We start from the raw sequence: 25,904 nt of genomic DNA on the forward strand, positions 1-25,904 counted from the left end.
TGACGGCCAACCTGGCTGACGCAGTCACTTACCGACAGGTATGATTTGTCTGGACTATATTGTTTCAGATATGCCGTAGTTGTAATTGACATTGACCGCATTTGAGTAGACTCGGGAGTGTTCCAGTGGTTATGTCGCTGTGATGCTGATACCATCTGACGCATGTGGGTTGTGGAGTATCATTCGTTGATAGATGCATTTTGCAACACTGAAGAAGTGTTTCTGCCGGTTGGTAATGTTGATGCTGGGCGCAAAAGTCTCATTTTCTATCGGGAGAGACGAGGGTTATCTCCACAATGGATTCATAGCAACCCAATGCGCTATGGTTGGAGTCGTGTCATGTGATCGCTGGCTGTCCAGTTTCGGGCTCTCATTTCTAACGATTTCGTACATTTTTCGAGAGGAAGTTGTGTGATGCCGTCAAAATAAATTGTTTCATGGTAGATCTTGAGTCTGAATTATTGATGACCCCGGTTGATAATTATTCTTTTAAGTCACATGCATTCGTTTACAAATAGTTATCACCAGATGATATTTGTCAAAGACCGCTCGCCATCTGCTGCTGTGACGATCGGGGCACTTATCGGGCTGGAACTCTGAAATCCACTGGATCAACTTAAGCACCCTACATTTATTGTTCTTAGTTATCGAGACATTTTGCTAAAAGAAAACCGATTGGATGTAAAAACAAAATCATTTCTGCACAACTAGTAACTTGGTTTGACGATGGCTCTCATTTTAGTTGAGTTCCATCGCCGCGCCGCCATCGGTGGTGCCCTCCCTCGCTGTCGTCTGTTCGAGGACCAGTCGACTGCCCATTAGCGGACCAGTGGCGGGTCGCAGGGCCGATGTCACGTTCACCATTACCGCTCCCTCCCTCCTCCGGGCCTCTGTCCCCTCTGCCCTGGGGGTGCCGCACCCCCCCCCCCCCCCAGTCGCACTGGTGGGTATCCGTACCGTTTGACCCCAGCCAACTGCCGCATTGGCTGGCTGAATAACTCTGGGACGGACTTGGATGGGAGTTGTAAATTCGTATTAGCGATAGAGTCGAAATCCTGACGATAAAAGTCGACAGTTCACAGAGGCTGTTGCAAATGCCTACCGGTATTACGAGCACTAGCTCCAGCAGATGTATACATTACGAGTTGGATCCCGTTCAATTAGCGACTTGTTGCCCTTTTAGTGCCCGCACTGCTCACGACTTTTGATGCCTCTTCCCTCGCACCCATGTGAGCAACGTTCAAAAATGACAGACTGCAACCGCCCGCCTCTCCATATGCTAATGTCGGAACTAGAAGTGGCGTTTTGATGCAGATGCAAATCTGTTGACTGCGTAAGAGGCCGGCGGGCTGGGCTCCGCGGTGTTCCCGGCCACAGCTCGAGCTTCGCCGGCCCTCCGGGCCCTCAGACGGTATTAGAAATGACGGTGTTTGTTGGAAGGATTCAACTCGCGATAACATCTTACGACTACGCCACTTCATCGGATAATGAAGACTTATTGGGCACATAAGTAGACGGAAAGTGCATGGAAGTTTCTCTAAAAAAAAAAAAATATGGCTTTGTAGTGACGGCACTCAGTCCTAAAGTGCACTGAGAAGGTAAAATCTTAAATTTTAGATATCAGGGAATGACTAACTAGTTGGCCACTGATCTGGTTCGTAGCTGGGGCCAATAGCACCGGATTCGCAATGGTGGGTGTTTATTGTTTACTTTTAAAAAGATCGATCCAAGATCTATGCATAGGTAAGATTATGGACAGGGGTGGTCTCTGTGGTTAGTGTTAGTAGCAGCATGAGCTCAAGGCAGTAAAATGAACCGTGTCGTGCTGTACATGGGCACTTGAAACTTTGGCATTTTAGTTATTTTTATTCCCGAACGGACAGTGTGTGTAAGGTGGGAAGAGGGTGCAACTCACACGGACCTTGGCCGTCTCAAGCCTTCGTCGTTAGTAGCTGTCAAACGGACCCTGTTCGTCCCCAGCGTACAGCACACTCCTGACCGTCCCAAGCCATCGCACTGACCCCGTCAACCGCCACTGCCTTACTACAGCATCCAGCTTTACTGTCGAGTCCAGCTCGCCATTCACTTCCTTACCACACGCTATCCACAACCGCCCGGCGCGGCGCGGCGGTCAGCGAGGCGTCACGAACCGACCAGTCTCCAGCAGACAGCAGCTGCACCAGTGCCGGCGGACTGACGAAAAACAGGCCGCCCTGCGTCGAGCTCGACGGCCAGCGCTGCAGCCTGGTCGTGGGCGGACAGGGTATGCTTTGGGAGGGACTGAGGGAGATTAGAGGCTCCGAGAGACGGAGAGAGACAGTAGAGACCAGGGGAGAGACGGACGGGCCTGGAGAGAGACGGCACTGATTGCAGGAAGACGGTAGAGCATGGGGAGACAGGGAGAACAGAGAGAGAGAGACGGCAAAGACCAAGGAAGAGACGGAAGAGACGAAGAGAGACGGATTACGTCCGAAGGAAGCGAACAGTAGTCGAGGAGAGACTTAAGACTATAGAGTAGAGGTGGCAAAAGGTGAAAATTTTTGGGAACCAGACTCGAACCAGACCCGACTGGACATTTCTGGAACCAGTCAGACCCGGTCCAAGTTGGAATTGGAACCAGTCGGACCCGTTCCCCAAAAGTCAAATAATGCAAATTATTTGTAGGTATCATTAGTTGCATCATGTAAAACACCTTTTTCCCACTGGGAATACTCATAAGCTACAGTGTGCAAAGAAACATAGGTACACGAGCAAATGTTTTCTTTCCATTCACTTTATATTTTGCAATCATGTGTAGCGTGCAAGATGTATGGTTTATGGTAGGACCCGGTTGGACCCGTCAGAAAATTTCCAGGAATCGGTCTGGACCCATATGGGTCCAGACTGGGTCTTTGGACCGGGTCCTCGGGTCCACATTTTGCCACCTACTATAGAGATCCAAATCGTAATTATTTTAGTAAAACGCGGGGAAGAAGATAAATCCCTCTAGAAACCGACGGGAGACGGCAGAAACCAGAGAAAGATGGACGACTCCCAGCGAAGGCGGGTGGACTCCAACACACGGGAGGAAAACGGACTAACCCAAATACGTCAGCCTAGCCAGCCCTTCCCACCGACAGACAGACCCCGGCCGGTCAGAGCAGCTCTCTCGAACGCGATAACAGTATAGCGAGCCGAGCGGCCGCCGTGGTCGGCCGGGCCCGGCGGCTGATTTCTGAACACGAATGGAAGGGAGCGAGACCAGCCCTCTGTCAATCAGCTCCGACGTCAGCTGTTGTCAGCGCGCCGCGCATTGAATAATGCAAAGAACAGATGGAGGGCTGCGAACGAACGATGAATAACGGCGTCGAACGGTTCGTGGATTGTTACCACTTACCAGTATCGTTTTGCAGGTGTAACTGCGACGATTTAGCACCATGGAACATTTGAACATTTTTTTTTTTACTTTTTTTCAAGTATGTGTTAACGAACGATCATGACAAACACTACAATCACTTCATCACGACTCGAGAGGCAATCACAGCGTCATCGTTGGCTTCATCGAAGAAAACCGCACCTGTAAGTGACCGAGAACGGCACCGCTGTAGAGCAGCCGTTCCGTGGAGCCGGTGACACCACAAAGCCAGCCGAGGCAATCACGCAGGCCCACAGAAGTCACAACAACCAGTACTTAAAACTAATCTTAAAACCTAAGGGGGAAGAGAGTGCACACCACCAGCAAAAAAAGGTAGGTAAAATGGTTAAGTAGAGGGAGAGAGTTTCTCCCCCCCCCCCCCGCTGACCAGCGGCTGCCCGCGGCTGTCGCCCCAACCAAACGACTACACGGACATCAAGCGCTCAGTCACACTGGTCGACCTCCCTCCCATCGGCCATCACATCTGCACCGTACCCGCTAACGCGGCGACCGGGCCGACCGGCCGCGCCGCCCTGCATCACATCCGCAGCATAGACCGTTCGCGCTCGCTTTGGTCGACAAAACACAGGACAGCGATGTGACATGTGACAACAGTGACATAACAGACAACATTTGAAACAGTTGAGCATTGACTGGTTGCTTTGTCTGATAGTCGTAACCACATCTCTCTCTCTCTCTCTCTCTCTCTCTCTCTCTCTCTCTCTCTCTCTCTCTCTCTCTCTCTCTCTCTCTCTCTCTCTCTCTCTCTCTCTCTCTCTCTCTCTCTCTCTCTCTCTCTCTCTCTCCCTTTCTCCCTCTTTTCTCTCTCCCTCTCTCCGTCTTTCTCTCTCTTTTGTCTCCCTCTCTTTCTCTCTCTGTCCTCTTCCTCTCTCCCTGTCTCCCTCTTTCTCTCTGCAGGACACCTGTTTTTATCTTATCGCTGCTAAAAGTTATGCAACTCTAGCACGGGGTATGCTAGGCCAGACATCGGAAAGCATCTTAATATCGTACGTGCATTGGTTTTGCGGTACTCATGCTAGGAAAGGTATGTGACAAATTTTTGCCGGATTTGGTAGTTGTTTGCTGTTGACTGGTGCTGTATTGTGCCGTCAACTATGGAATGCTCATCACTCCGCTTATGAGGAAACTTTGCAGTTGGTGGCCGCAGTGTCTCTGATATCACATACCTACCAGAGAAATTATTATGCTCAGAGGCGGTTTTTGCTCACTAGTGCGCTCACGTTCGAAAACAATATATGTAGTGGGCGGCAGGGCAGTTTATGGGTCGCTGACATCAAATGAAGCATGAAATCAAATCATAAAGCGGCACATCGAATGCGCTTTTTTATAAGTAATGACTGATTCTAGTATAAAACAGTTACCGTATTCCGTTCGCCATTAGCCACATAGCCCGTGTTTGATTTAATGCATCATGCCCGTCCTGCTGAATGTACGACCGCGCTCGGCTGTGATGCGGAAGCCCGTTATCGCTTTGGCTCCGGGTGGATTTTTCGCCACCGTTCTGCCGGGATCCGCCGAGCACCATTCTCGGCCGTGAGAAGCCATACGCTCTCATGAGCCAGGCTTTAGGACCCGACGCAATTTCGGCCCGATACCGCGGTCGACTCTCCGGTTGGCCATGGAGGCTCCCGTGAGCCCCATTTATGTGACGAGTACTTTGGAACGGCACGAAATGGGACGGCGCGGGGTATGGGCCCGGCCGGCGGCGTCCATACGCGGTGAGATGCGGCCGGCTAACGCGATTACATCTGTCCAGCGGCGCCGACAGCGGATCGTGGCGGCGGTAATGGCGGTCGACAGGTCAGTCTGACGTGCACGGCCACCGGCTGATGGAGTTACAGGTGAGGACGGGGAGGGGTCAGGGGAGACACGGGGACGGGGAGGGGTCAGCTGAGACACGGGACAGAGGAGAGGTCAGATGAGACACGGGGATGGGACAGGGAGAAGTCAGAGGAGACACGGGACAGGGTAGAGGTTAGATGAGAGTTGAGACACGGGGTAGGGGGATATCAGATGAGACACGGGGACGGGGAAGGGACTGATGAGACATGGGGCAGAAGATGTGTCTCAGAAGATGTGTCTCACGAATGGCCTTGCCGAGTCATTTGCGAAACACAAGGACTGAACAGAGGAGAGGTCAGATGAGAAAAGAGATGGGAAGAGAACAGACGACCTACCTGAAGAGAGATCAGATGAAGCATGGGGCCTGGAAACGGAATTTGAGAGGTCAGATTAAGAGAAGTTAGCTGAGGCAAGGGCACGGCTTCTAGGAGAGGTTAGATGAGGATAGGACCTTACGGGGTCATTCGTGAACTGGTCTGGTAGTAATGAGAATTCCCTAGCTCGCAGATTTGCAACGGTCGTGGACATTGTCTGGACAAGGCAACCGATTTTCAGGTGTGTCGGCTGGATAAGTAGAAATGGGCTTTATAAAGAAAATAGATGTAGGTATAGACGAATGAATCTAAAAGCTACCATCCAGCCAACTTTTCGCGCTGTGAATCATTTACAACGACAATATACTGCTCTCGAAAATAAAAGTTATTCTTAACTGTAGTCGTAAGTTTGGAACTTGGCTAGAGTCTTAGCTGAATAACATGCTTGCAAAAGAGAAACATTGAATCCTTAAGTAAACCCCAGAACCGTACAAACCAACCAAGTCCGCTCGTCAAACAAAGCTGCGTGCGCTGCCGTAGCGTAATAAGAAAAGCGTTCTGACGAAATATCGACCGGCAATCTTCGGAGACGGTCAACATCATAAAGGGCTATCGCATCGCCAAATGGAAGCCCGATCGCACGGCCTTGTTTGCTTAAAACTAGTCAGTGCTGTCGAGTGTAGACGATGGAAGACCGTCTCAGTGGATGGTGTAAGTTAGTCTGTATCGTGCCGGTAATCCATGGATCGTTATCTGGCCACCGTCTACACAGCTTCGCACACACACACACGGGCTGTTTCTAAATCTTCATGGCTGCGAGTGGCACCGCACTATCAGCTATAACAACCAGTCTTCCACAAACGCAGACCCGGTCGTATTTTAGCCGGCGTTAACCGATCACTTGGCCGGTAACGCCGCGCCGTGCTGCCAGCTGCCGAAGGTTCTCACCTCTCACGCGGTGCCAGCTCACCGCTTACTCACCGCACACATGCGTCAGCTCACTACCCACCTGACTGTTCTTATTTTACGCGCTGAAGTAAAATAAGATCGGAGCTGCATGCTTTGCGTTCTTGACTGCTATAGTTGATGATTTTACTGCGAAGCATTCATTAGTAATAGTAACTTCATTTTGCAATGTTGGGTAGCAGAAATTAGTCACTTCGACCATGTATTGAAGCATATTGAACATCCTTAAATTGATATTGAACGCACAAAAATATCCAAACATAAAAACACTGCCGTAAGGCCAAGCGCTTTTAAGATGACCATTTCGTTTATATGCCCCTATCGAGATGCCTCATGCCTAGGATACGTTCGATATCACACACACACACAATCCCAGTGGCAGCCTGCGGCACTTGAAGTGTCGCCAGTGCCCCCTGGGTCACACATACCTGTCAGCGCCTCTCCCCCTCCCAAACTCCTCTCCACCTCTGCCCTCCTGTCCTCTGTCCTCTCGTCCTCTCACGCTGACCGCGGGATGACAGCGCTGAGGGGGAGACGGGGGGGGGGGGGGGGTGCGGCATCTGAGCCGCGCCGCAGCTGGCATTATTTGAGATGGCTTGTGACCAAACCGGTGTCTCGCGGCGCGGCTGCCAGCTCGCCCCGAGACAGCCGGGCCAGAGCCAGTGTTGTGCCAGTGTTGTGCCAGTGCTGTGCCCTTCCTGCCGCTACTACTGTCTGCAGTCAGGTGAGGCGCTGTCTACCGCCCGGTCAATGCAGTGACCCTGCGCGTGATGCCCCGGAACCAGTACAATGGGTGCTTTATATGCCCGTGCTTCTTTGCACAATGTGTAACTACAATTCATTGTTACTAAAAGTAACGATGCGTGGCTCGACGAAACACCACGGCGCCAAGTGATGCGATTCAGCTCCCTTGCACCACTCGGCTATGGAAACGAATTGGTATAATTTCAACTGACTTTGTGCACGATTAGGCTGAGGCTATTGCTTTTGTTTTTTGGTGTATTTAGGCAATTTTGAGGCCATACTTTTCTCTACGTTTTATTCAGTCGTCCACTGTATTTGTTAGGATTGCTCATCTTCATTATTTTTTTTTTCAGAACGGAGTGTAGAAGCTCAGCTGTTGAGCATTGTTGCTGTCTAGCGGAGGAACAGACGTCTCAGTCTATATTCGAGAAGTCGACAGTGGCAAACGTCACATCTGTGAACCATGGAAACACCAAGTAAGTGATTCGACGCTCAGCTAGCTGAAAAAATGTACCCTCATGAAGATCAACTCGCAATATCCCACCCTCTATTCACTAGTGAGACATATTCTCGTGGGCTACCGGAAAACTCCATTATCAAAGCTCTTCCTCGTATAGCTCTATCAAAGCTCTTTGTGCGAGAAGGTGCGAAGGTTTCGTACCGGCCGGATTACTGATTAGCCTTGATCAGATCAAGACTGTCGAAACAATTCTACATCCAATAACTTCACAGAGGGTGAGTTGATTCAACGGACTACTTCCTGAGACTTTACTGTGGGGCGCTATCATCGGGTGATGAATTACAGGTAATAACAAGATTAAGGGTATGCTGGGATAAGTTGAATGAGATGAACTATAGTTCGTTTTTCTTAAGTTTGCCCCTCACTGTAAACGTCTCTTTGAACACAGCACGAGAATTGCTAACTGAATTACTGAGAAAACTGGTTGGCGCACACTGATTTGACCAGATTTCACAGACGATCAATTTCATCAAATTTATTTACTATTTCACAGACTCGTAGCTCATATTTACCAATACCTACAGCCCCACAGGGATAGACGACTTCTCAGGAATTATGTCTGAACTAATAAATAAATTGCACGGCGCTTAACATAACGCTAAATCGTCGGTGTTCAAAACTTATTTTTGAAAATATTATTCATATCTACAATACAATGTGCGCTAACCAGTTTTCTCAGTAATTCAGCTAGCAATTCTCGTGCTGTGTTCAAAGAGACGTTTACAGTGAGGGGCAAACTTAAGAAAAACGAACTATATCAGCCTCATGGATGGTCAGTGTCGATGGATGGTCGGTGCACGTTCGCACACATCATTGGCGTTGTATGTACAATGTGAAATGCAACTGCCAGGGTCGGTTATGCTTGCTAAATGCTAATCGTTCTTGTGTTGGTAATCATCTATCCAAAAAAATCGCTGAGTCTCCTGCAAAGCTATTTCATGCAGGAATGGACATAACCTTCCAGTAAAGCTGCGTCACCTCAGTAGCGGCGGCAGCACCCCAGCTTGTCTGATGCTCCTTCGAGCACTAGCACCGACAGTGCCATTCATCAGCAGTCATGGGAAAAGTGGGAGCAATCAGCCGCCCACGCCTGTTCCTGCCGTCTTTTCCATCTCAGAGCGGTGACTGGTCTCGGCGGTTTCACATCATTGAATGCAATAGCCCTGTGAAATCCAACGGCCACATTTACATTTAGATGTAAGAGCTCACAAGTTCGGTGGTTACTTGCTCATGTTTGCATATCAGCGAAGTTTCTTTTTCAATAAAGATAATTATATAGATGGGCGATGACGTTTATGTGGAAGATGTTTAAGAGCTAAAATATTTAACAGACACGTAACTATTCGCCCTAATAAGCATGGCGGAGACGACGAGCTAATATCGACGAAACAGGGCACTGATGGCCATGACTGGCTCTGGTCCAAGCGGAGGACACGGAATGGTCCGTTCGACACGTTCCTCGCCGTGGTTGGCCTGAATGTCCGTGTCATGTCAGAGGCGTTCCCGAGATGTCATCTCCATCAGGGCGGGACATGTCTGTCCGTCTTGTCGGACTATGTCGCTAATAGGCGGTGTCAACTGCCATTATTCAGTTATTCAGTTTCGCACGGCTCAGGAAACTCTCATCTCACTCGGCGAGAATCGGTTGCGTTATCTATGGTTTGGGTTTAAAGTGATAACTCATCATTTAACGGCACAATAAATCGTCGTGCATAAGCGCACATTTTTTCAATATTTTTTTTTTACACTTATAGTCAGTTACGTACTATCTCACGCACTGATACCAGTGTGCTCACACATCAATGTGTGATATGGGTTATCAATTAGCAAAAAAGCAGACTGACGGGGCGAAGCGACGTGACCTATGCCCAATGCTGGACGTTTTGAATCCCCGAGTTAACCTTCAACCACCTCGTAAGAGCTTACATGCACGTCCGTGCTGTCAGACGCGGCTCGGACGTGCTTACGGTGTTATATGTACACTAGCCACCTATCCATCTAGTTACACAGAATCTGTTTACTTCTGTTCATCAAACATTCATTTCGCTGTTTACTGTTTGATCGCTGCGGGAGCCTCAAAGGCTTCATTTCTGGCACGGCGATAGCTGCAGTAAACAGATTTGCCGTGCCGGCGCGATTGCGCCGGGGATTGCCGTGTATATCAGGGTCTGCAAACGATCGTTGCATGTGGCGCTGAGAAGGATTTGCTACTTGGAATGTTACTTCAGCTGGAAACGCTCGCAATCTGGTAGCTTATGCATAACAATGCGGAACTGCTTAGTGATTAGTGATTGTTATTTGTTAAACACTGTTTGAACTGCATCTCGTTGAACCTTCTAAAAAATCATCGGTAGATATTTATTAATATTATCATCGTTTCAACGTCAGCCTTAACGAAAAATACTTCGGAAAAGCGAAGAGCCTAGCATGCATAATATGTATGCTGTTTTGCACTATGGATATTGATGTCTCTCTTGGGGGAGTATAAAGACGCCTTAGTGCTCCAAAACAACGTAAAAAAATATTGTTTGGGAAGCATCGCAACACAAACGATCCTTAATTCCATAAAAGACTTGTTAGGGGCAGGCTTAAAGTTAAGCCTATGAATTGCGTGATAGGATCGCTATCATATGTCCCGGTTGGGGTAATTTGCTAGATAAGTAATTACGTTTTTATATAGAGCACCGTGCGTCGCGGTCACGACACGAAGTTTGTTGGACCGTGGATCGGGAACAGCTTAATTAGACGATGTAGGTAAGGCTTGATGCAGTTGACACACAACATGCTGTAAATGTAAGAGGGCTTAAACATATTTTTGCTACCTTGCTAACCTTGCTAACCAATTGTCGGAATCTTTTTAACATTGCTAAAATACTTATGCAGTATGTGTATATGTAGATTAAAAGGACATCTGTTAGCGTAAAAGGTAGCAAAAGGAAGAGTAATTTTAACCGTTACACCAATGCTCGATGGAAGCTGTTGAATATCATCGACTGCACACGGTGAGTCATATGTCAATAACAAGCTTGCTAGACCTTGGGTAAAAGAAAACGGATCATACTTTCAGCCAATCGGTAGTTGAGTGCCTCGCACCGCCGCGCCGCACCATGCATTAGCCAAATGGCCGCACTCGGTGGCCGGGCAATCTTTCAGCCTGTCGCCGACCTAGAAGTATGTGTACGACGGTGCATCCGCCACGACCTCTTCCGTCCAGGCCAGCAGGTTGGTTGGCTGGTAACAGAACCACCATATCCGGTGGACCAAGGTACAGTCGTGTACAGGTTGATGGTCCCCTACTCTTTATCCACCGGGCTCCTATGGCTCAGCATTGGCAGCAGCCGCCTGGTACCGGTAGGCTGTGCCTCATGACCCGAGAGTGAAGCGGCACAGTCTACCCACGCCGTTTGACATCGGCTCGGGTCGCCGGGTGGAGCGCTTTGTAGACCAGCTGTTGCGTCAGACCAGCGCGGGGGGAGGGGCTCGTCTCGGTGGTTGGCGTGGGCTGGCGAGTGGTGTGGGGCGTGTTGGTGGACCATGGGGGCTGGGCGGGTGTGTGTGGTCACTTGCTGCATTGCACATTTTGCGTCGCTTAACAATTTCATTCCTGTTTTTGCTAGGCAGAATGCACGGAAGACCCAGCGAATATAATTTACTTTACTCGTGCATTGTGCAAAACGTGATTTGGCACGGTATCGAGGCAACCATAGGTCTTGTGCCTACGCATGATATTTAGTCAATACGTTTATGAAAACGGTAGATTGATGCTGGATGTCAATTCGTATTGCTAAATGTCGGCGCGTATTAAATGAATGAATGAATCAATCAATCAATCAAACAATCAATAGACATGTATAAAACCGTTTAAATGGCTCGCAACCACTAATAGCAATCACACCATCCTAACTCGGAAAAGCAGCCGGAGCCCTGGTGAGGCTCGAACCGGGACTCCACGCTGTAAGTTTTGCCAATGATCCATCATCATTCCACCAAGCTAGAGTAACCGGCAGCCGAACCCACAAGAACATTAATTGACTTTGCCGCCGACCTCACGGCCCCGCCGCCCGCCAGGCCAGACTTTGCCCCGGGCATAGCCACAGTCCGGTGTAGCTCAGCGTAGGAGTGCTCGACTGTCAAATTGACCGGTAGTGAGGGGCCCGGTTCGAAACGCTTCGGGTGCTGGATGTTTGTTTCTCGGTGGGAGGCTTTACGTTTAGTCCACTTTTCAGAAAGATCATTTGGTGACTGACCTGTTTTCTTTCTTTGCTGCAATTCATGAGGAGACCGTATGCACCCTTACCTGTCCTTCCGCACCCCACTTGGGATATGGGTGGTTGCCCCCCCCCCCCATGGGTTTGTGAATATCTCTAAAACGAATTTTTGGAGGGGGATACGATCGGTTCTATGCGACAAGTGACACACGCCCAGCCCCAGGTCCGCTCACTCCCTACCCATATCACCCCCTCCCCACACCACACTCCAGCCCGCCTCATCCACCGACCCGAGCCATGACGAGCCTCAGCGCCCCGGGGCGCGACCTGTCAGCGAACCGGCGGGGACGCGGGCCGGCGGTTGCGTGCGCCGCGGGGGCAGGGGCGCGTCCAGGCGTCGGGGACATCGAGGCGGCGCGAGCTGGCGCCGCCACGGCGACACTGGACCAGACCTGATAATTGGACACCTCAACATTCAGTCGTTGAAGCCCAAACTGACGGATCTGCGAGACGACATTCATAGAGGAGTTCACGGATTTGATATATTGTCACTGTTATTATATAACAGTGTTCGATGACAGGTCGCGCCCCGGGGCGCTGAGGCTCGTTATTGCTCGGCTCGGTGGATGAGGTGGGCTGGAGTGTGGTGTGGGGAGGGGGTGATATGGATAGGGAGTGAGCGGAGCTGGGGCTGGGCGTGTGTGGTCACTTGGCATAGAACCGATCGTATCCCCCCTCCAAAAATTTGTTTTAGAGATATTCACAAACCCATGGGGGGGGCAACCACCCATCTCCCAAGTGGGGTGCGGAAGGACAGGTAAGGGTGCATACGGTCTCCTCATGAATTGCTACAAAGAAAGAAAACAGAGGCCAGTTATAATCGCATACGGCTGCGATTATTTTTTGACAAAACGATAGTCTATAAATCCTATTTACTGGTGGAAAAAGTAATTGCTGACCAAATAATATAGCACTTGAAAGCTGCGCTATTACATTTTTCAAGTCAGCGATTAGTATTTTTAGCAGTAAATGACATCTTGAGACTATCGTTTTGTCAAAAAGTAATCGCAGTCGTCTGTTTTTTATTGGTGAAACTGGCCTCAGGTCAGTCACCAAATGATCTTTCTGAAAAGTGGACTAAACGTAAAGCCTCCCACCGAGAAATAAACACCCAGCATCCGAAGCGTTTCGAACCGGGCCCCTCACTACCAGTCAGTTTGACAGTCGAGCACTCCTACGCTGAGCTACATCGGATGGTGGCTATGGCCGGGGCAAAGTCTGGCCGGGCGGGCGGCGGGGCCGGGAGGTCGGCGGCAAAGTCATTAATGTTTTTGTGTGTTCGGCTGCCGGTTACTCTAGCTTGGTGGAATGATGAGGATCATTGGCAAAATTTACAGCGTGGAGTCCCGGTTCGAGCCTCATCAGGGCTCCGGCTGCTTTTCCGAGTTAGGATGGTGTGATTGCTATTAGTGGTTGCGAGCCATTTAAACGGTTTTATACATGTCTATTGATTGTTTGATTGATTGATTGATTCATTCATTCATTTAATACGTGCCGACATTTAGCAATACGAATTGACATCCAGCATCAATCTACCGTTTTCATAAACGTATTGCCTAAATATCATGCATAGGCACAAGACCTATGGTTGCCTCGATACCGTGCCAAATCACGTTTTGCACAATGCACAAGTAAAGTAAATTATATTCGCTGGGTCTTCCGTGCATTGTGCCTAGCAAAAACAGGAATGCAATTGATAAGCGACGCAAAATGTGCAATGCAGCAAGTGACCACACACACCCGCCCAGCCCCCATGGTCCACCAACACGCCCCACACCACTCGCCAGCCCACGCCAACCACCGAGACGAGCCCCTCCCCCCGCGCTGGTCTGACGCAACAGCTGGTCTACAAAGCGCTCCACCCGGCGACCCGAGCCGATGTCAAACGGCGTGGGTAGACTGTGCCGCTTCACTCTCGGGTCATGCGGCACAGCCTACCGGTACCAGGCGGCTGCTGCCAATGCTGAGCCATAGGAACCCGGTGGATAAAGAGTAGGGGACCATCAACCTGTACACGACTGTACTAACCGGAACTCTCACGCTGTTCCAAGCGGTCAGCCAGCGGCAATGCCACGTGCATTGTCCGGAAATCGAACCCGGATGGCTGAATTTAGAGGCAAGGAACTTACCCCTGGACCAGAATGCTCCCCAGAGGCCATCCGTGAAGGTCGTCATTCCTTCCCTATGATCGTCGGCTGCCTCTATCTGACAGCGATCAGAAAGCTTGCACTCCCCGAAAACAGCTGAAGGACATCAATTAGTGCCGGTAGCGCTCCGGCGGTGTTTCAACGCTCCCTGTCATTCTCGCTGGTCTGTCTGCTTTTACGAGTATAGCGTTGGCCAAACACAGCCGTGCCAGCCCTCTGAGCTCTCTAGTCGGTCAGTGAGGCGCGTCGGCTCTCAGCACAGCACGCCTGGAGCGCCGGGTCGCTCCAGTGCCGGCAGCACCACCAGTAGTCGGCGGACGGTGGCGGCGGGCGGCCGCACCCCGACCTACCGCGGAGCCCGCCGGGCGCGTGACGATCTGTAACCAGTGGTGACGTGTGGCGGCGTGACGTACCCAGTGATGGCGCCGTGACGCCTGGTTGTGACGTGGTCAGCTGGAGGTCAGGTCGGCTGGTGAGGCCACGTCAGGGTCGGATCAGGTCAGGTCATCTGATGGTGCCTGGTCAGGTTAGGGACGGGTCAGGTCAGCTGAAGGTCGGGTCAGGTTAGCCTGAGGTCCGGTCAGCTGGAGCCTGGAGGTCTGGTCGGATCAGGTCAGTTTGAGGCCTAATAGATCAGATCCGCTGGTCATCAGGTCAATGCGGCTAAAATTTTGATTTAAGTCATCTGGGAAAAAAATAAGTGCAAACCGACGCGCGATAAAATTATGACGTTAAGCTAAAACGAACAGCAAACATTTCACAGATGGGAAACTTGCAACTGCAGTTTGAATCAGCTGCTCGGTGGCCGGTGCGCAACCTTGTTTCCAAACCAAATTACCAATGTATGATATTTGCAGCCTTGAAAACACCTACACTGAAATGAACACCTAAATTTAATTTAGGTAAACCGCATTTGCCTTACAAGTCTCATATGAAGCTTTGCAAGTGAGATATGGACATTATCACTTTTCTGGCCAGAGCCCAATTTTTGTTTTGAGTTCTGGCACCTAAACCCACCCAAACCCAGTTTTTTGATCTCAGCAATTGTAGCTGCAATATTATTTCATATGATAATTGACGAAGGATACAATGGTTCAGACTTCAGTGGTGACAACAGCCACAGACAGAAGCAAAAACAATATTCTAGCTTGAAACGGTTTGTCGAAACAATTTTCAATCATTTGTCATCGATATTGGACGTAGCATGCATAATTGAGATATTTCCAACTTTTAGATGGAGCGAAATCATTATATCAAGTTTGCTACATTTGCCTGCTTTAATACTGTGCAAATGCACTGAGATAAATCCATCGCCACCTTAATTCTTAAAAAGCCTTTACTAACACAAACATGCAAATACCTTTTTTACTTAGCGTATGTTTTCCTTACAAACAACCTTGCTCAGCTCCTATGCAAATGGCATATTTGAGCCACTTTTACGGACAATGTGACCAGTGGCAGCCCGGGTCCAACCAAAACATTGTGCGAGCTCCGTCTGGGCCATAATGCACCCCAGTCCACGCCGCAGCAATGGGTGGCACGGTGCCGCGGTGGGCGGCATATACCAAAGCAAAGGACATCCGCTTTTTTCTCATATGGGCTTTATCTACACATACCACACATACAACATACAACATCATGAACATGCACAGTCAGGTCAGTTCCAACTCCAAAAAGGAACCAGGACATCCGCTTGGGTGGTGGAAGATGCACCCCGGCGGTTGGTGGTATTATATGAGATGAATACAACACATTCGGATGGATGCGTTTTATGACATACTTTTCAACATCCCTTTCAGAAATAGAGGCAATACAAACAAAAACTTGCTTGTCGGTATGCGTCCTTTTGTTAGCTATAGCCTTCTCCTGGCGTTGAACAGTTCGGCGCTTGGGTGGGAGATACAGTACTGACTGTGCCGGAGCCATTGGGCTGTGGGCGGGCTTATATTTCTCCTGTCACCGGACACTAATAATGCAGTCCGTGCGGTCTTCCCGTCCGTATGGCAACCATGACCACTGACCACCCAGCAACAGGCCAGTTTTAACGCCACGTCGAGCTGACCTCGTCGAAAAGAAAATGACTGTCATTTCTACGACAGGTCACTGATAATCCTGACTGGATTGGGCCTTCCATCGCGACAGCCATCTCGTATTTCTATCGTCTCGGGACTCGTTGACGGGGCCTGAGTGCCGTCCCCCCAGGCTTTCTGTGCTGGCCTTGAATTGCAGGCAATCAGCAAACATTTGGGCCGGTCCGTGCGTCACTGTGAATTCCACTGACATAAGTCGCGTTCAGTGGGGGCTCGGAGTGGCGAGCCGAGTGCGGGGCGCCGCTCCGGGGCCGGGGCGGCGGGAGGGGAGGGGGTGCCTCAGCGGAGCGCCTATACTCGGGTCGTGCCCTGGCTCACCGAGAGTGGACGTCGTCGACGAGCGCTGACGATGCTTCAGCGGCCTCCAGTGGCGCCCAGCGCACAGATATTCTCCGGAGAGCGGCTCCTAAGACACGGACGACGACCGATAGAGGCCCATCGTAAAAGTTCAGAAACGATGAAGAGGCAGATACAAGACAATCGCATTACTGACTGGGCCGATTTGAGAAGTGATAGGCCTCAAAAGGATCGACGGGAGATAAAGTCGGAAATTCATGTGTAGGGACGGACATTGGAGATATTCGACATCGCATAGCGGAATAGGTCGTGAATGTCGCTTTGATTCAGATCGGCGTTGGATTATAACTATCCAGGAAGTTTATGGCTCTGTCAAATTTATTTGATCTGGACTGACACTGAGGGCAGAGGCTGGCTAATGAATAAATCTATTCATGAGTGGAGCTGTCAGCCACAAGTCAACTGTTGCAACTTGTTAGATGTCGAGTGATCGATACTGATGAGAATATGATTGGTTTCTTCGTTTTGCTTACGACCCACCTGTTGAATGCTGCAGCACACATGAAGAACATACTGCACTCAAAATTCATTGAAGAATTTAAGTTTTTGCCTTTGTATGACATTGTATATTTTTCAACTGCAAAACTATGCCGTCTCAAAACGCACTTATTTTGATAGGAAACATATTTACGTCCAAATTTAGAAGCAAAACAGGCGGATTCACAGCAAACCGGTACCGGAGTGGGTGGATATGGTGGACAGGGATGCCATGCCAGGACTGGGCTGGGCCTGTTGCGCTTGTGTTTTGTACTTCTTTCTTCCGTACATACCACACTTGCCTATTTGAAGTGACACTTGCACGAAAATATCTATTGCCCTCCCTCTATCCCAGGTCACCTAATGACTGTCAATCATCTGGCATATCATCTGCATTTTTCAATATTCCGTATTACTTTTATCCAGGGTGGTTGGAAAAGAATAAATATGTAGTACCCAGAGCCATGCCATAGGGAATCAGCAGCTTCAAGAATCGGATCATTTATCCAGATTCATTTTCAGCATTTCTGATTGGCTCCGTACTAGCGTCCGTCACTTGCGACACTCATTGATTACATCACAGCTCTGGCGATGATCCTAAACCAATCACGTCTTTCTTCAGCGACCAATTATGTCGATCAAACTCGTTCCCGGTAATCCAAACCATCCCGTTAGGATTAAATTCACATCATGAGAAGTTATTGCACCAGCGGACCTGGGTACCCCGGCAGATTTAACACAGATACTGTCGAGGCTTAGCAAAAGTTGAGCGCCTTTCGCCTCGAGCGATCTTAGTCAACGGCTCCTCTCGCGAACGCGGTAGGTAGGCTGTACCGCAGCACAGCCACGCCTTGCGGCACAGCCTACCTCCACAGGCAACAGCTGCAGTGGCGCAGCGCGACGGCGGCCGCCTGGCTGACCTTGCATTCTTGTGGCTTGGCACTGGCCGCTGCGCATACGCAAATGTGTTGACAGGTTGGTCAGATTTGAGCCGCTGTTTCTGTGTTTCCTGCTATAGAAGAAGCTCTCTTGCGACACATTGCCGTTGGCCGTTGCCGTACCCTGATCGCGTTAGCCGGCTGACGCTATCGCTATCTTGACGAACGCCAGTCAGTTGCACTCATGGGCTGAGCGGATCGACTTGGGAGGAGATGAGAGCTTTTAAGTAATATCGTTTTAGGCACAGAACAGCGTGGTTAGGACTGACCACTCATCAGAACCCAGGCATGTTTTGAGTTTCGGTGAGCATTAGCCGCTAAATCGCCGTTATGGATCGATGAGATAAGGCGCAGCTCAGATAGCACTGTGGTGACGCAAGCTGATTGATCATATCATCATTGTAGTGACGGAGTGGGAATCATGTATCACTCTGGCGGTGGAGTGGGGGCATGGGACTTGTATAATAGGTAGCAATCGCTTCTGAGATAGTTGGCTCATATGGGCATCAGTTATTCAGTTGCATGGGGGGGGGGAGGGATGGAGTCTCGACGGCACAGATATATTTCTGTCAACGCAAGTCAGGTGCATATTTTATGCAACATGCCTATGGCTGCATGAGCGCTCATGTATCATTGTGGTACCGCTGTGAGGGCTATGCATCACCAGTTGTTGGGCGAGAGCATGTGGTTTACGCTCAACCAGGTCTGCTGACGGTTGCCAATCTGCATAAACAGCATGTTAGGATCGGCTCATTGGACAGGAAAATTCGTCCCGATCTGCTGTGTTACAAGAAAATGTACCTCAAGAGAACACTATTGTCGTCGCACCGATCAGGCTCGAGCAGCAGTAGGTATTGGTATTGCTTTGTGCAGACGTCGATGACGATGATTGGATGTTATGCTATTTTAGACGGCGCGACAGGACTGGATCAGACAGAATGGCTTTTATTTGGAAAGACAGCGTCTTGGATCGCTGCATATTTGCTATGACTTCCAATTATTTTCGTTGTTATCGCAGAATGACCTACTTTTGGCCTATGAATCTATTTTTGCTGCGGGAATCCACGGATCTACATAGCCCGACCCTTAGTCAGTCCGTTCCTTGAAGGCCACAGTAATCTGTCAGCCTGGATGGCCATTGTTTATCCCACGGCCACATATTACTATCCAATAGAACTAGGAAGTGCAGCAGTTCAGACTCCCGTTGGGAGCCAACTCTTCCGTTTGCAAGCCTCCTTCGAGAGAGACATTTGGCGATTCCAGATGACCATTTATGAGCAAATGGCTAGAACTCTTATTGCTCCGCTTGGACAGGTTTGAAATCGGACACGCGCTCGAAATTCAATTACCCAATAAGGGCCCGGGGGGATTCGATACCGTCGTAAACCATCAGACATATTGATCCTTACCAGTTACCACCTCTTCTAGAAAAGACGTCGAACAAGAGCAAGGCAGCCACTCGCAGGAAACGTGTCAACAAATGAAACAAAAAGTCACGCGCTCCTCATGAGGGTGTCTAATGACTAGTGAGTCAGGCATCTTGAAATGTCAGGAAGGAAAAAGATATGATGTTACCATGAATTAGGTATTCGGTATACTTCATGGATTAGGTATACTTCATCCATGATGTTACTTAAGAGGTGGAGAAACAAGATATGTTTTGCGATGAAAACTTACCTGTTCCGTATGCTGAGAGGTTGCTGACGGAACACGCACGTGGTGATACGTATTTTGCATTTGTCGCTGTGTCATGTCTATTCATGAAATAGACATTCTGGGAATCATGGATTGTGAACTAATATGTTTTGATTAGAATTAGATCGATTTGGGCTAGCTTTGCTAAGAATAGTGAGTTTCCGCCAGTCTACAACGTAATGGCGACCGTGACAGGACTAAAGGACTACTTAGATCTGGCGGAAAAGTATGGATTAAGCGGGGAATCAGCCCTGAAATATGCGAACGAACAGATGGATCGTGCTGAGCTCTTGAAGGCCAAAGAAAGGGAAAGAGAAGAAAGAAGAGAAGAGAGGGAGAAGGAAAGAGAAGCGAAAGAAAAGGATCGACAGGAAAGGGAGAAAGAGCGACAACACGAATTAGAGATTGCTAGACTTCGTTGCACATCTGAAACATCTTTAGATCAAGAGGCATCTCAGGGAAAGGCACCTACCGGTCCAAGAATGCCCACATTTGATGAGGAAAAGGACGATATGGACAGTTACATTAAACGCTTTGAAAGACATGCGCGCCTCAACAGATGGACCAAGGAAAACTGGGCTGGCCAGCTGAGTGCCCTCCTGACAGGTAAGGCCCTAGACACTTATTCCCGACTGTCCGAGGAGGAAGCATGCGATTTTGATGAACTGAAGGCAGCACTTCTTGAGCGCTATGGCCTTACAGCGGAAGGCTATCGCCAGAAGCTGCGCAATACGAGCCCAGAATCAGACGAGAGCCCAAGCCAGTTTCTTTGCAGGATAAACATGTGCCTTAGAAGGTGGATTGAGCTTTCAGGAACGGACGCTTCATACGAAGGACTTTTTGATTTAATCGCCACCGAACAGTTCCTGAATAGCTGTCCTCGCCAGCTAAAGGTTCATCTGAAAGAGCGGGGCTGGGAGGCTCCAGCAGACCTCACAGAAAACGCGGTCAAATATTTGTCAGCTCACGGACACACGCTGGAGACCCTGGCAAAGAGAAGCGGAGAGAGCGTGATGCCGGTGCCGTCCGTGTCCGCCCTCGCCGCCGTGTCCGGGGCGGCCGTCTCGGGAAATGTGAATCGCCCCGCAGCTGTCATGAATTGCCTGTTTTGCGGGTACCAGCACGCGACAAGCAAGTGTCGAAAGGCGAAATTCATGACAGTGAGTGAGCGCCGTGAAAAGCTGGTGAGAGCAGGCGCATGCTTCCGATGCTTAGAGCTGCGGCATCGGGCGGCGGAGTGTCCAGCAAACGGTCCAAGGTGTGAGCGCTGTGGAGGGCCGCACCACCCTCTGCTGTGCGAGCGAGGCGCCCCACGCTCAGTGGTCACTGTGACTCAATCGGCTGAAGAGGTGACAGAACAGGGTCCGGATGCAACTGTGGTAGCCGCTACCACGCAAGGGACTTCCTCCAAAACAAAGAGGATTCTAATGCAGACAGCCCAGGTAGTAGCTGAGGGAGATGAAGGGCATCGACAGACGATACGCGTCATGCTAGACACCGGCAGCAACCAGTCCTTTATCAGGGCAGACGCTGCCAATCTCCTTAGATGCCGGCAGATATCTCGAGATGACATGAAAGTCCAATCTTTTGGCGGTGGCACGATGCACCAAAAGCTCAGGAAAGTACAGGTATCTCTGACCGGTATTGGCGTCCGCAGCACACCTATAGGAATAGCGGCATATGAGGTGCCTGAGATATGCTGTGCACCTCCACAAGCTACACCTGACGTGAGAGCTTACCCGCATCTTGCAGGGCTGACTCTGAGCGAGCCTATCACAGCAGAAGGCGACACTATGCCCGTGTCGATCTTGCTTGGACTGGACTACATTCATGACGTCCTCGACGGAAGGATGAAGAAGGGAGAATCCGGGCCGGTCGCTCTTGGCTCAAGATTTGGCTGGATCCTCTCTGGGCCTGTCGAGCTCGCAAAAGTAGCGGCTGAAACCGAATCCACCGAAGTGACGATGGCGAACTTTATCAAGGTCGAAGAGACTCGTGACAGTCTCCAAAGTCTATGGGATCTGGAAAGCATCGGAATCAGCGCTGAAGGTGCCGACCGCGGAAAGAAAGATGAAGAAAGCCAGGCAGCTCTGGATCACTTTGAGCGAACGCTCGAGCGCCTGCCTGATGGCCGCTATCAGGTGCGGTGGCCATGGAAAGAGACAAGCGGTAGTCCGCTGCCGACGAACGAAGGCCTTGCTAGAGCTAGACTGGCAGCGTGCGAGAAGTCATTGGAACGAAGTGGCCGATTGTCGCAGTACGACGAGGCCATTCAAGATTATTTGGATCAGGGACACGCCGAGAGGGCTCCGCGCTCTCCCCCCGATGGACAGGTTCACTATTTGTCGCACCACGCAGTGTACAAGGGCGAGAAAGTTCGCGTTGTTTTTGACGCCACCGCCGGTGCGCCCTGCTCATTGAATGACAACCTGCTGGCCGGTCCCAATATGATCGCAGATCTCACCGGTCTGCTTCTCCGATTCCGATTCAGGCGAGTAGGACTGACCGCAGACTTGGAGAAGGCCTTCCTCCAGATCGCACTACACCCCGAAGATCGCGACGTTACTAGGTTTTTGTGGAAGGCTTGTGCAACTGATGCCTGTCCCACGACATACCGTATGTCCAGAGTCGTGTTCGGAGTAAATGCGTCTCCATTCCTACTGCAAGCGACGATTCGCCATCACATCGAGACCTACGAGAAAACAGATCCGGAGCTGGTCGCCCTCCTGCGGCGGGATATCTATTGTGATGACCTTATCACCAGCGTGGATACAGAACAGGAGGCCCGACAAGTGAAGAGCAGAACAAGAGAAGTGTTCCAAGACGCTCGGATGTCCATGACGAAGTGGAATCAGAGCTCATCAGAAAACGCGAGCCCCCAGCCTCTCTGCGATCAAGGTCGTGCAGAAGAAAAGGTCTTGGGTATCACGTGGGTGCCTGACACCGACACCCTAGAATTAAACGTAGAGTCTCTGCTCAAGTACGCCCGAGGGGCAACAGAAACAAAGCGTAGCATCTTGAAAACCACCGCTCAGTTCTACGATCCAGTTGGCCTAATGGCTCCCTTCTCCATCCGTCTGAAGATGATGTTGAGACAGCTCTGGAAGAGAGGAATGGACTGGGATGAACTCGTCGGGACAGATGTTAGTGTCCTATGGAGAAGGTGGCTGGCGGAAATGGAAGAGCTAGGTAGATTCGTGGTGCCACGAACGTATGGCCTGAGTGCTGGTTGCTGCTACCAGCTGCATGTATTCTGCGATGCGAGTCAGGAAGCATTTGCGGCTGTCGTCTATATGCGGACAGATACAGGAAACCCAACACAAGACACCAGCCTCGTGATGTGCAAGGCACGTCTGGCCCCGACACAGCGAGTGACAATTCCTAGACTCGAACTGACGGCAGCTGTTATCGCTGCACGCCTCATGGCATTTGTGAAACAACACCTGCCGGTGTCCCCTACAGCGGAGTTCTTCTGGACAGATTCTCGGGTGGCGCTGCACTGGATTCAGGGAGATATTGGCCGTTGGGGCGTGTACGTGCAGAACCGGGTGAAAGAAATACGGGAATTATCTTCTCCAGCCAGCTGGAAACACTGCAGTGGAGGTGACAACCCCGCCGACTTGCCATCCCGAGGAACTCCTGCCTCCTATCTTCAGAGTAGCCTCTGGCTTCACGGACCGGATTGGTTGGGTCTCCCACCATCCTCGTGGCCGGGGTCATCCAGCAGCGAACCGGAGCCTGACGGATGCCACGATGAAGAGCGGGTGCAAAAGATCGTGGTGCCCGCCAGCACAAGACAGGAGGAAAGGGTCGGAATCGGTCAGCTGATGTCAGTTAGCGACTACAGCACCCTCACACGTCTTCATCGCGTGACAGCATGGGTTCTTCGCTGGGGAAGAAAGTCAAGACATGAAACGCCAGCCACAGGTCCCTTAACAGCAGAGGAGATCGAAAGAGCCCAGATGCTTTGGATTCGTCAAACGCAGCAGGATGAATACCAGAGAGAAATTAGGCAACTGGAAGAAGAGGGAACTCTGCCAGTGACGTCAACCCTGTACCAGCTCAACCCTTTTGTCAGCGACTCTGTGCTGAGGCTGAAAGGGCGTCTTCAAGAATCAGAGCTGACTGAGGCAGAAAAACACCCCATTCTGCTGCCAGCTGATCACCCGTACGTCACCCTGCTCATCCTACATCTCCACCACAGCATGCTCCACGCGGGTGTTCAACAGACAATGTTCGCGCTGAGAGAGAGATTCTGGGTCCTTAGAGCCCGACGAAAGGTGCGCCATGTAATCGGCTCCTGCCTTCGATGCCGTGCGCTTCATGTGAAACCTTACAGTCAAGTGAGTGCGCCCCTGCCGAAGGAACGAGTGTGCAAGGGTGACCCGTTCTCACGGATTGGTGTTGATCTCGGTGGGCCACTGTACGCCAAGAACAGCGGAGTGGTGAAGACGTACTTCGTGCTGTTTGTTTGCACTGCAATAAGGGGAGTTCATCTTGAGCTGGTGACAGATCTGTCAACTGCTGCCTTCCTGGAAGCCTTCGAACGGTTCGTGGCTCGGCGAGGACTGCCGAAGGTCATATTCAGTGACAATGCAACAAACTTCCAGGGGGCTGCTGCACGACTCGCCAACCGCGGCGTTGTGTGGAAGTTCAACGTGCCCAGGGCGCCTTGGTGGGGAGGGTTCTACGAACGACTAGTTCGGACTACAAAAGATGCTCTGAAGAGAACCCTCCACAAGAGTCTGCTGACATTCCGAGAGCTGGAGACCACCCTATGTCGTATAGAAGCTGTCATCAACGCAAGACCCCTGACGGCGGTGTGCGACGACTTGAACGACGCACGGCCATTGTCTCCAAATGACTTTCTTCTGGAATCTACCACAGACTCTTCTGGCTTGGAAAACGGAGTATCGGATGCGTCACTGACAGAATCGGGGATGGACGGATCGGCACTCGGCGCTCGGTGGAGGCATCGTCAGCAGGTGCTGGCGCATCTGTGGAAGAGATGGAAAAATGAGTATATCCGTGAGTTGAGAGCGATCCGACGACAAGAAGCTGACGAACCAAATGTTGGAGACCTCGTGCTCATCGGCGACAATCCTACCACATCCAGAACTCTTTGGAGAACAGGTAGAATCGCGCAGCTGCACGCTGGAAGAGACGGGCTTCCGCGGTCGGCTTCAGTCCAGCTCAGCGACGGTACTGAGGTCTCCAGACCCATTCAGAGACTGTACCCGCTGGAGCTCAGCCCCAGATGAACAGCACCGGCCGGCCACACCTCGCTTTGTAGGCTGCTGCTGAAGTGTCCATTGTCTGCACCGCGTGTTGTCGGTTGGCAAGTGGACAGTTTCAGTCACTGGGGAGATTTCCCTTGGGGGAGGATGTTCCGTATGCTGAGAGGTTGCTGACGGAACACGCACGTGGTGATACGTATTTTGCATTTGTCGCTGTGTCATGTCTATTCATGAAATAGACATTCTGGGAATCATGGATTGTGAACTAATATGTTTTGATTAGAATTAGATCGATTTGGGCTAGCTTTGCTAAGAATAGTGAGTTTCCGCCAGTCTACAACACTTACCAATGTAGACGGAGTGAAAGAAACACATCACGCATGACGAAGCGACCGTCTTTTTATATCCGGGACTAAGTATCCACGTCAACCCAGCAGGCGCTAGATTAGCGTTACCATGGTAACATGTGACTGCTGCTGCCGATCTCCGGGCCGTGACATGATCGAGGTGACATTGCCATCAAGCCGGTGCACTATGGTTGGAAACGGCCTCACGGATGGCCGTGGGCAATTTCGGAATATATGTATATTTGGGGTGTCATTCTGTTGCAAATTGATGAAATGTTTTGAATTGGGCAGAAAAAATTATTTAGTTGCGCATTTAGTCTCCATTATTGTACGTGGAATCGGGAGTTTCTGACAGTGACTTTTTTGGTGCGCCGTCAAAGGTTTAAACAACCGCGCTGGTGATAGCATGTGGAGTACCTCCATGACGTTGTAAAACTGGATTATTATATATCAAAATAATCCTTGTTATGTTGGCTATCGAGTGGAGTGACTCTTTTTCCCATGCGTGTTCAAAATCAGGAACGGCATTGCATTCTGTTTGCAGTGT

The 25,904-nt window shown here is 50.4% G+C and overlaps 1 protein-coding gene across 2 annotated transcripts in view; it reads left to right on the forward strand.

The window, feature by feature from the left end:
• The first annotated feature begins 7,118 nt into the window (after positions 1–7,118).
• The window catches only part of LOC122374512 (Kv channel-interacting protein 4-like), a 46,439-nt gene continuing 27,653 nt past the window's right edge, over positions 7,119–25,904 (forward strand). Inside the window, exons 1-2 of one of the 2 annotated variants that reach the window (XM_043353308.1) lie at positions 7,119–7,261; positions 7,635–7,757. In XM_043353308.1, the coding sequence (XP_043209243.1) occupies positions 7,745–7,757 (13 nt within the window). In that variant the 5' untranslated portion in view covers positions 7,119–7,261; positions 7,635–7,744. Of the gene's footprint in view, positions 7,262–7,634; positions 7,758–14,536; positions 14,689–25,904 lie in introns of those variants that run through there. The other variant, XM_043353307.1, reaches the window with a different exon arrangement.

The sequence above is a fragment of the Amphibalanus amphitrite genome, unplaced genomic scaffold, assembly GCF_019059575.1.
Source record: "Amphibalanus amphitrite isolate SeventyFive unplaced genomic scaffold, NRLGWU_Aamphi_draft 001666F_arrow, whole genome shotgun sequence".
Lineage (NCBI taxonomy): Eukaryota > Metazoa > Arthropoda > Thecostraca > Balanomorpha > Balanidae > Amphibalanus > Amphibalanus amphitrite.